The sequence below is a fragment of the Tenrec ecaudatus genome, chromosome 1, assembly GCF_050624435.1.
Source record: "Tenrec ecaudatus isolate mTenEca1 chromosome 1, mTenEca1.hap1, whole genome shotgun sequence".
In the NCBI taxonomy this organism is placed as follows: Eukaryota; Metazoa; Chordata; class Mammalia; order Afrosoricida; family Tenrecidae; genus Tenrec; species Tenrec ecaudatus.
Window position 1 is genome coordinate 179,812,357 of NC_134530.1, and position 11,837 is coordinate 179,824,193.

Consider the following 11,837-nt stretch of genomic DNA (forward strand, 5'->3'; position numbering starts at 1 on the left):
CATTCGGTGTGGACCCTAAAAAGATCACAAGGAATTCAGTTGAGTAAGTCTCCCTCCTCCCAGCACTAACATGCAGTCTTCTCATTCAAGAAGTCTCTCAGACTATTTCCAGCCAAGTAGCATGCGTCTTCGGGTGATTCTGACAAATTAGTGCAGGGGGACATTGGATGAAGGGACACCGCCCTTAACTGTAGAACAACGCCACCTCTGTCTCGGCCTGCATCCAGCAACAAGAGAGTCAGCATGGATCCTGTCTTCACCTTCACTTTCATCACGATCACCACTGTCATCATTTTTACATGCTGATGATCAGTACACCCACAGAACAAGACTCAAGCTTATGGGGGCTGTAGACAGGGTAAGAAGGAGTTGATATTTTGGGGTATTATCTCCCAAAGACAGGCTTTCTGAGACACAGTCAGCACAGAAACATCTACAGTAGTATAGTACACATTCATCCAAATCAGTACCATCAAGTACACTCCAACTCATAGTGACCCCGACAGACAGGGAGAACAGGGTTTGAGACTATTGCTCTTGACAGGAGTATAAAGCCCCATCTTTCTCCCTCAGAGAGGCTGGTGGTTTTGAACTGCCACCCTAGTACTTGCAGTCCAATGCCTAACACTACTAGGCTACCAAGACTCTGGACAATATAGCATACAGATGACTAATACACATATTAGTGTGTGTGCGCGCATGTGCCTATAAGCACATTTGTATGTATACATATATGTATCTGTGTGTGCCAGCCATTGATTGTTACCATATGACCTAGAAAAATGAAATCATATCCATCTTTATCTAACTAGCACAATGCCTGGAACGTAATAGTTCCCCAATCAGTGTATGCTTCTTTAAAATGAACCGTGCTTTGGAATATTCATAATCAACACCACTGATGGGATTTCCCCAAAACATCCTGGTTTGAGGGGATTTTAAGTTTCACTCCTGATCGGTTGAGCTGTGGCAAGCAGAATGGAGGGTCATTTTCCCCCTTATCTCTGAATCCCCTTTCATTGTTGGCGAATGCTGTTGCTCATCCTGCCCTCGCACACACTCTGTTCGTTCATAAAGAGCATGAAGCCATTCTGCCAGGGTTTAGGATGCTCCCATAACACCGTCCAGCCTGGCTTTTCTGACTTACAGATTCACGTGGCCATACTGGTGTGAGGTGAGCTAGGGAGAACAGGGCAGCCCATGCACTGATGAGGCAAGTGGACCATCGGAACAAGTGATGGGATGGTAGAACAAACTGCCTCTCCTCTTCTGCTTCCCCCGTGGCCTCCAAGCCCCGGGCAGAACTGTCTCTGTATTCCTCGTTCATTTGGTTGTTTTGGTCTCTTTGCTCTGTAGAAATCAGCACCCAATGCTGGCCACCCTCCTAAGATCAAGGTGAAGAGCTCACCTCTGATAGAGAAGCTGCAGGTAAGTGTATGATTTTCTATTTTTTTAATCATTTTATTGGGGCTCATACAACACAATACATACATACATACATACACTGTCAAGCACATTTGTACATTTGTTGTCATCATCATTTTCAAAACATTTCCTTTCTATTTGAACCCTTGGTATCTGCTCTCCCCTTCCTCCCTCACGAACCTTTGATAATTTATAAATTATTATTTTTCTATGTCTTACATGGACCGATGTTTCCCGTCACCCACTTTTCTGTTGTCCGTCCCCAGGGAGAGGGTTATATGTAGATCAATTTGATTAGTTCCCCTTTTCTTTCACCCACCTACCCACCTTCCCCTTCCCCTCCTGGTATCGCTACTCTCATTATTGGTCCTGGGGGGTTTATCTTCCTGGATTCCCTGTGTTTCCAGCTCTTATCTGTACCCATGTACATGCTCTGATGTAGCTGGATTTGTAAGGTACAATTGGGATCATGATAGTTGGGGAGAGGGGAAGCATTAAAGAACTAGAAGAAAGTTGTGTGTTTCATCGGTGCTATACTGCACCCTGACTGGCTTCTCTCTTCTTTGTGACCCTTCTGCAAGGGGGTGTCCAATTGTCTAACAGATGGGCTTTGCGTCTCCACTCCGCACTCCCCCTTACTCACATTGATAAGACTTTTTCCCCTGGGTCTGTGATGCCTGATACTTGATCCCATTGACACCTCATGATCACACAGGTTGCTGTGCTTCTTCCATGTGGACTTTGTTGCTTCTCAGTTAGATGGCTGCTTGTTTACCTTCAAGCCTTTAAGACCCCAGATGCTATATCTTTTTATAGCTAGGCACCATCAGCTTTCTTCACCACATTTGCTATGCCCCCATTTTGTCTTCAGCAATCATGTCAGGAAGGTGAGCATCACAGAATGCCAGGTTATTAGAACAAAGTGTTCTTGCATTGAGGGAGTACTTGAATAGAGGCCCAATGTCTGTCCGCTACCTTGATACTTAACCTAGAAATTATGTACATAGATCTATTTCCCTATCATTATATATATACTTGCCTGTATATAGACCTCTATAAATGACCTTTGCCTCCTAGTTCTTTCCTCTATTTCCTTTTACTTTCCTCTTGTCCCACTATCATGGTCGGCCTTCATTCGGGTTTCAGTAATTCCTCTTGGTTAAGTTACCCTTGATCAATCTCTACCAGGCATCCCCAGTGCAGAATTTTCATTACCTGCTGCTACCTCTTCTCAGTCTATCAGGGAGCAGCCCCATGTCTATCAGGGAGTAGCGCCATCTGTGACACCTGGATAATTGGCCTCTGATAACCACCTAATGATCAAACTCTCCCAAAAGATAAGGATCTCACAGTCCTCTACTTGTTTGCTAAGGGCTAAGCAAAGACTCAGATCAAACAGGGTCTCATGCAATTAACTCCCAATGATGGTTGGTGGCTGCTCAATAACAAGATTCTTCAAGAGTCTTCTGGAAAAGGGACTAGATAGCTGTGGGAAATCACCCAGGCATTGCCAAACTCTCTCCCCCACAGTGTTAATGCAGCTCAGGCCATCCCGTGCCTAGAGCTGAAATCCAGCTGCTGCACATTGCACTGGTTTGTCCAAATCCATTGTTAGGAAAGCATTCTGTCCTACCTCCCTCCAATCACCCTGTGTGCGCCAAGCCCCTGCCAACTGCACATGGCTGGGCTGGATTTCTCAGGGGTCTAAGTGAAGTGTGGCTGGCTGAGTCTGAACTCCCAATCTGCGGGTGACAGAGAGTCACACCTGATACAACAAAGGAGGATGAAGAGGAGTGTTCTACGTTGTATATGACTGCTGTAGGCCAAGGTTTTCAACTTCAACACTATTGACATTTCAGGATTTCGGAAGGGGTCCTGGAATTCCAGAATGCCACCTAGCCCCTACCTCTGCCTCCCTGTGGCCCACCACAACCGTCACCCAGATGCAGCCCCATTTCTCATGCCCTGCCCTCAAGCTCAGACCCCTCTCCAGTCACTGGTGAACCCCTTGAAGGGACACAGGACCCTGACGGCATCGTTGGTTAGGTGTGGTGCTGCTGTCCATAGGGGCAGCAGTTCAAACCCACCAGCTGTCCCATGGCAGAACAAGAAGGCTGTCTGCTCTGTGAAAGATTGAGTGCCTTGGGAGTTCTATACAGGGTTGCCATGCGTCGGAATCAACCCAATGGCAGGGACAGAGCAATTTGGCAATGAGGTTTTGATCTCTAATCATTTTAGCTCAAAACCAAAGCTCCTTAAGAATGTCAGCAACGTATGACGATTTGGCCAAATCCCCTCCAAAACGTATTTGGGGCTGGGGAGGGTGCATGTAAGGCAAAAACACGAAGATACACATCAGTTAGCTCTCAGATTTTCCTCCTACGTATTTTACAAGATGAGTCCTGAGCTATGCTCCCCCCCCACCCCTCCACGCCCCGCCTTCTTCAGCGTCCTCTAGTGTATAAAGCTCCAGTTGTCAGATGGCTGCTAAGAACCATTTTATTGGCAAGCTTTCTTAGGAGGGAATTCCCCAGCTGGACATGTGGTGTGGAAACTCCCTCCATCAGGAAGCCCCTGAGGCATCATCCCAGCATGTGTGGCCCCACCCCTGACCTCAGGCTCACCCCGTTCTGTATGTATAGATACGATTTACTTTATGTCAGTGTTGGTGAAAATGTACACACAGAACGCACAGCAGTCCGACGAGTTCTCCAGGTGCGAGCCTCTATGCCACTGATGACAGTCCTCAAGTTCGAAACCGCTCACATTCCTTCTCCGAAGGGTTCCTGCCCCATCCGCAGAAACTCCCTGGCCCTGCGCAGCTCACGAGCCTGGCCAGTTGCTGCTGTCAGTTTGAACCCAGCCGCCGGCTGCCTTTTGCCCTGACGTGGGCTGACAGGGGGGTCATTTGAATGCCACGCTGTGAATTGTTTACTCTGGCTTAGTCTTGTCGGTCACGGTCACAAGTACTCTACTTAAAAGAACGATGTTACTAAAACCTCCTAAGCTTGTGCCATGCTGCGTCACCTGCAAGCCCTCCAGCTTGGATAGGAACTCTCCAGACCCAGAATCCTCTGACTGGTAGGAAGGCGGTGCCTGGGGGAGTCTGAGAGGAGGTGGTGTGAGGCAGGCCAGTGACAGGAGACTGTAAACCGATCTGGAGGTTGGGCTGAGGCCTTTGGACAAGGCTGTTGGAGTCAGTGAAGGTCACAGGGCTCTTCGGCAAAGGAGCTAGAGTCAGGTCTGTGGGTGTGAGGAATCTACCTTTCATTGCCCCATCCCCTCCAGCCCCGCGTTTCCTCTGTGAGGGACCCCTGCCTCTCTGCAGCGCTGGCACCACCCCACGGTCTGAGAGATCAAGAGGGTACCACCAGCCAAGCTGATGGCATCAAGTCAACTCTGGCTCAGGGTGACCAAGGTGTGTGTGTCAGCGTACCGCTGTGTTGTCAATGGCTGTTTTTCCAGAAGCCGCCTGGCTGGCCCATCTTTCTCTCGGAGAGCTCAAACCACCCACGTCTAGGTTTGCAGTCCAGCACTGTGACCCTCTACACTGCCTCTGGGACTCACCGGGGCAGTTCTACTCTGCCCTGCGCGGCCACCATGAGTCAGAATCGATTTGATGGCGGTGAGTTGAGGGAGTCTTCCTCACGCTGTCCTCAGTGCCATGGGGAAAGTCATAGATCAGGGCTTGACGATGCGGAGGGCCAGAGGAGGGACGATACCCCTAGATGGCGCTAGAGACACTTGACCACTCTTGTATGGTGGTGATTTCGAACCTCTGACCTTGAGGTTAATAACCATTAAGCTCCAGGGGTAGTGGTAGCTATTGCAGTGTGTCCTACCCCCACCCTGGCCCCCGGCCTAAAAGAGCTTAGCAGTCTATTGCGTCCACCACTTTGACCAGCAGCCAAGAGGGAACCTGGCACGTTGAACTTGAGGGACAAGTACTCTGGCTTGAGTCCCCGGGGGGCGGGTTCCTCAGCCCTTTGCTCACTCATGCAGCGAGCACAATGCTGAACAGCGGAGCTTGTTGTGAGAGGAAAGCAGACAGGGGTGGCCCCCTGCCTGTGGGCATCCTGCAAGCAGCCCTGTGGCGGGCTGTTTGAGGAAGGCGGCAGCGTGGGATCCTGTGACCGACGGGTGCCTGCTGGTCGCTGTTTTGACCTCTTGGTCCATAACTCGGAGGGCTGGCCTGGGAGGGCATTTGGTGGTTCCACGTCGGCGAGGCCTGGGTGTTGTGGGATGCAGCTCCCTACAAACCAGGGGGCAGGAGGTGGACTGAGTGCGCAGTGCTTCTGGGAGGAGGGCCTGGCGAGACCATGAACAGCTGGCTAGGAAGTGACACGAAACGTTTTATGTCACCTGGTTTCAGCCAGTTCCGAGACCAGGTAACTAGCAAGTTAAGCAGAAGTTCCCCTCTCCTCTCCACCCCTACTTGAGATTTCTTCTCTTTTCTCGACAGGCCAATTTAGTCTTTGACCCAACAGCCCTGCTGCCTGGGGCCTCACCCAAGAGTCCCGGACTCAAAGCGGCCGTGTCACCTTTTCACAGCCCGCCTTCCACTCCCAGCAGCCCCGGCGTGCGGTCTCGGTCCAGCGAGCCAGAGGAGGTGCCGGTCAGCTTCGACCAGCCTCCTGAAGGCAGTCATCTGCCCTGTTACAACAAGGTGAAGTCTGGGTCTGAAGCACAGTGGGGTGTTCGTGGAGGTGGAGGGACTGGGCAGTCCCCGTGTCCTGACCTGTGGCCCTGCTGGAGAAAGGAGGGAAGCCTTAGACCTGGGCTTGGGGCGGCTTTTTGAACAGAGGTGAAATGTATTTGCTTCTTTCTAAATTTTCCCAGGACTCGAATCACCTTCCTCTGTCACTTTTGTCCCATGATCATTCTCAACGAGTTATACAGATTTTATTCAGCTCATCAATTTGTGAAGAAACCTGGAAGTTGATAAAACTGATTGAAAAAGCACCCAAGGAGCAGTTATATAGGCGATTGAACGGATCGAATGAGAGTTAAATTCACCTAATGAATATGAATTCTGTTACTCTCTGTTAATGTTTAACAGAGTAAATGCATACATAGTGACTGTTTGTTTGTCTGTTTCTGGACAGAAAGCCCTTTCATCTTCATGAGACAAAACCCCACAGGTTGACATGTAATTTCGGTTTCACGGGGCTAAGTAGCCAGTGATGGTACATTCGATTAGCACATTCAGGCCTCCCTGGGTGGGCTCTCTCAACGCCTTTCAGCCGGCATGGAAAGGCCATCGATCTCCGTGGCTGTGTTTCACGGATGTGAAATGACTTTCCCCTCACACTTTCTTCCAGGTGAGGACACGGGGCTCCATCAAAAGGCGTCCTCCTTCCAGGCGGTTCCGAAGGTCTCAGTCCGACTGCGGGGACCTTAGGGACTTCCGGGCCCCAGAGTCATCTCAGGAGAATGGAGCCAAGGAAGAGAATGGGGATGAAGTGTTCACATCCAAGGGCAAGGCCCCAGGAAGCCCTCCACGCAGCGATGGGGCTGTGGGAAAGGAAGCAAGGCGAAGCCTGGGGTCGGAGAAGCCCCCTCTCAGGAGGACGTCCAGCAGAACAGAGACGCTGAAGGAGAAGGGCAGGGCGGCCGAAGAGGAGCCGCAGAGCCCAGCCCAGGGGGAGGCCACAGCACCCTCCCCAACCTCCAGCCCAAAGGCCGAGAAGGGGTGTGGGGCGCCCCCGGAGGAAACCACAGCTGGAGAGGCAGCAGAGACGGAAAAGGCTCTCGCGGCGAAGGAGGACAAAGCAGGGAATGAGGAGGATACACCAGGGCCAAAAAGCCAAGAGGCCAACAAGTTGGAGGAGAGAGCTGTGGGGGGAGAGGCCTCCCCAAGTCCCTCTGGAGAAATGGAGGGTGCCAATACGTCAGAGCAGGAGAAAGACAAGGAAAAGCCGAAGGACGGGGGTGGAGTTCCTGAGACAAGATGCCACCCTGAGGCTGGCCCTGCCCAGATGGAAACAAGCAGCGAAGCCCTGGGTGGCGGAGCAGACCCCACAGCAGAGGTAAGGGGACCTGGCTTGTTCACACGGGAGGGCAGTGCTTCCTTGGCCTTGGCCATGTGACTCGCTCCTCACAGTCCCTTCGCCCACCAGCTCCGTGGGCGGTCACTGTGGCACCAGCCTCCCGCCTCGTGCCACGCCAGGTTGATTCTGACCTGGCAGAATCAGGCAGGCTGACTCTGACCTGAGAGGGAGCAAAAGGTGTCTCACGGGGTCTTCGGGACACAGAGTCCGACAAGCTCCTGGACGGGTCTGGGTAAGCAACACTTGGCAGTGTGCAGCGACTTAGCACGACTGAAGGCCTACTAAGTGCAGCCTCCAGCTGGAGACTGGTCCGGGGAGAAAGGGTTGCTCCTTCGCAGACAAAGCTGGCAATCTAGCAGGAGTTCCGCAGCCCGGCTCGGTGTGGTTGTTAACCGCTTCCCATCCACGACCCCCGCGCACAAAGCAATCAGATCACTGTGACACATAGCGATTGACCTTGACCGGCTGCTTTTCAGGTTATCGCCAGGCCCAACTGTCTTAGTCTGCCTTTCTTCTCCCCTGACCCCTGCTCCGCATCCTAGCGACACATGCGTTTCCATTGACAGCGTTTCCATGGCCAGCGATCTAACCTGCTCTCCCTCATGGAGGACGCGTGTTGTACCACTGAGCGCCCCTGCCCTCCAGCAGACTCGTAGGCACCCTGTTGGGCAGAGCCGACCTGCCCCAGGGTTTCCTGGGCCAGAATTGTGACCGGAGCAGGTCCGTCCACCCTGGCTTTGCTCCTTTGAGTTGGCAATCTGGCACTCGGCACCAGGGTTCCATCGTGGGCAGCCGGGCGGGCACTAGTCCTTAGGAAGCCAAAGCACAAGGTCAAGATAACTAAGGCCCTGCCCTCCTGTCTGGGCCCCACTTGTTGAACCTTCCCCTTTAATGCGTCTCCTCGCCACCGGGTCCCACCCATGCATGCTGGGGAAGCAGAGGCTGCCCCAGAGACGCAGAAGCTCTGTAAGAAAATCTGGGTCTTCCTATGGCCCTCACCACTCATCACCGCTGTCACCCTCAAGTGCTGGTCCCGTCAGGTCACCGTCAACTTCCTTACTGTCTTAATATGAGTCTGTTATGGCATCTTGCTTCCTTCTCTAGACTACTTTCTGTACAAAAACCAAGGGGTTGTTTGGGACGTTTTAGATCCCACTCCTTGTCTTAGAATGATTCTATAGGACAGGGTAGAACTTCCCCTCTGTGTTTCTGAGACTAACTGTACACTCCCCTAAGAGGACAGCTTCTTAGTCCCCTAATTAATCCGCATCTTGTTTCTTGATTGGTAGAAATGACATGATCTGATAAACCCATTCTGCTTTCATCCATCCAATCAGCATAAACCAAGCCCTCATCAGCCCAGGCACTTGGAGAGAAACCAGGGACCCGAAGATGAAAATCACAGGGGTATAAATCAATATACATGAGGCAGAAGAATAAATGTGGATCTGCCTGGGAACATCCTGTGTGAAGCACAAACGATGAAGAAACTAATTTTTCAAAAGAAAGCGGTAGCAAGTTTCATGGACAGACCAAAGGGCTGTGAATTTGCTATCAAGCTTTCACACCTATTCTGCAGCAGGGGGCTCACGCATAAGAACAATTTTGAGGATGGTATAGGACTGGGCAGTATTTCATTCCGTTGTACAAAGAATCACTATGAGCTAGAACCCACTCAATGGCACCGAACAATGACAACAAGCTATGATATTGCTCATCACAAATGCCTAACAATTCAGGCTTAAAAAACGAGCCACCTGGGGAAGGTCCATCATGGGATAGGCTGGACGTACCCCATCAGAACACTTAGGGTTGTCCTTATAAACTAGACCCTGCAAAGAGGGTACTGAACAAGACCCAACTTTGAATACATTTCTTTCAGTAGATTTCCCAGGTGCTTCTAACACGCAGGTCAGTCCCATGTCGGGCACTCAGGTCTGCCAAAGACAAACGTATCGAAAGCCAGTGGAGATGCCTGGGCTTCATCTCAGAAAAGTCATTGTCCGTAACAGTATGTGCCGGTTTCCTAATGGCTCCATTCAACGGCTCTTCCAAGTCAGTCTCCTTGGTTTCACAACATTTGACTTGAAATGGGTGTCTCCCTCCGCTGATCATCTGCAGCCTTTTCTTGAGACTCAGACACAACTTGCCTTTGTAACTAGCTAGTGTTTATGTTTACCCCTCCCCGTTCACGAGGCAGCTCCCCCAGACCGAGTTCTCCGTCCTCCCGCCTTCTCAATCCTTAGAGCCACCCTCGTCTGCACCCCCACCTCAGCCCTCCTTTAGCCTGTGAACTGTTCTCCCATCATGCTCCTGGAGTCCTCTGTCTTCTGCCCCGCCCAGACCTCACGGAAATGCTCTTTCTGCACTTAAAAAATATCATTTCATTAGAATCCATCCATCCATCCATTGTGGCAAGCACCTTTGTACATATGTTGCCATCATCACTCTCAAAACATTGTCTTTCTACTTGAGCCCTTGGTATCAGCTCATTTTCCCCCCTCCACCAGCCTCTCTCCCTCCCTCATAATTTATAAGTTATTTCCCCCCATGTCTTACATTGACCAATGTCTTTCTGCATTTTAATATCCCTCTTGCTTTGGTCCTTATATCTCTCCACCGTAATGCCCCAAAGTAAGTCACTCTCTCACGCCCACTGCCTTTGCCAAGATCTGGGAGTATTACTAGTGAAATTCACAAGCCTAAGGTGCCTGGATCTATTATCAATGATGACCAATCCATTTGGGCTGGCTCTATCCATCACTGCTACCTGGAAATCCACTCACTGCATCTCTGGTATTCTCACTTCTCACCTCAGGCTTCTCAAACAACCTCACCTCCCACTTGATGGCAAGGAAACCCTCCCAGTTCTCAATGTTTCCATGCCCCTTGGCTCAGAGGAAATCCCCCTCCTCCTTGATAAGATAACTCTTGGGTCTGCTGTGCTCTCGCCTCCACCCCTACTGCCCTTTTCTGGACACATGTGTGGTGGGTGTGTGTGCGTGCATTGCTTTACAGTGTATTTGTGTGGGTTGAGTGGGGGGTGCATTGAAAGTGAGGAGCTAAATTAAATAGTCCCAATTCATTTATTCTTCTGTACGTCTTGCTTCTCTTTAGCACATTCCTGCTTAAATCCTGACCCTACCACTTACTAGCTATGTGACTCACGGGAAGTCACTTACCCCCTGTGTCTAAATTACCTCACCTATGAAACGACGTGCATAGAAGTATCCAACTCTCGCTGGTCTCGAGTGCATGAGTGCTCACTGTCATGGTGACTACCGGTCTGTGCTGCTGAGCAAGTCAATCCCCACTTAGAGTAACCTCAAGTGACAAGAGTAGAACCAACAGCCTCATAGGGGGTTCTTGCTTATATTCTTCACGGGAATAGGTCACCAGGTCTTCTCCTCAGAACCACTACCAACCCCCCCCCCCAACAAACAAACAAACAAACCTCACTGTCATAGAGTCCTGTGGGTTTCCAAGATGAACTATTTATAGGAGTAGAAAGTCCAGTTTTTCTCCACAGGAGCTGCTTGCTGGTGGGTTTGAACCACTGACCACATGGATTGCAGCCCACCATGTAACCACTACATCACCCGTGGGCTAGCCCAGTGCTGCACCCAAGGGCTCTCTGCTACAACCATTTCTACTGTCATAGCTGTCATCTGACCCAGCAGTCTCCAAGCAGATATGCCAAGTGCCAAGATTTCCCCCAGCCTCTTCCTGACCTGTTCTGTCTTTCTCTGTTGGCAGGATGACTCCTCTGACCAGGACACTAAAATGTGAAGAAGAGCGTCTTGCGCCCTGGGGTTGAAGCTGCTCGGGAGATCTCTTTAGAAGTAGCAGCCACCCCTGCAGCACCAGCCAATGGAGCCATCACAGAAGCTGACTCTGTTGTGCTCCAGTCACCAGTCAGCCTGAAGATACAGCGCCCCCTCGTGGGTGGAGACTGACTGAGGGCAGCAGACTGACTCTTACCAGCTAAAGTGTGGATCAGGGTGTCACTGGATGGACTTGCTATAGAACAAACAGAAAAAGAAATGTATTTAGAATCATATACTACGGTGACAACTACCCAGGGCAGTCTGTAGGCAGCCTGTGGGGTCCCAGGTACCTCTCCCTGCAGCTGACCTCTGAACAGGGCTCTGACTTAGCATCTCGGAGTGTGCGTCTTCTGCTAGCCATTCTAGCTCTCCTAGCATTCTCCCAGTTCTCCCACTGTACGCCCAAACTAACTCCAGGGGGACTGCAAATGGCCATACAGATCCTCCTGAGTGTCAGGAGACCTTACATGGCACCGAGACTCTCGGGGCCGCCTTCCAGCTTTGTTCCAGTTGCAACTGGTCAGACCAATTTGAA

The 11,837-nt window shown here is 51.0% G+C and overlaps 1 protein-coding gene across 1 annotated transcript in view; it reads left to right on the top strand.

Moving 5' to 3' along the window:
- Window positions 1–11,264, top strand: part of RCSD1 (RCSD domain containing 1) — a 71,360-nt gene extending 60,096 nt beyond the window's left edge. The window contains exons 6-9 of the mRNA XM_075540932.1: window positions 1,357–1,428; window positions 5,888–6,091; window positions 6,747–7,454; window positions 11,232–11,264. Coding sequence (XP_075397047.1) covers window positions 1,357–1,428; window positions 5,888–6,091; window positions 6,747–7,454; window positions 11,232–11,264 — 1,017 coding nt within the window. The remainder of the gene's footprint in view (window positions 1–1,356; window positions 1,429–5,887; window positions 6,092–6,746; window positions 7,455–11,231) is intronic.
- The last annotated feature ends 573 nt before the right edge of the window (window positions 11,265–11,837 follow it).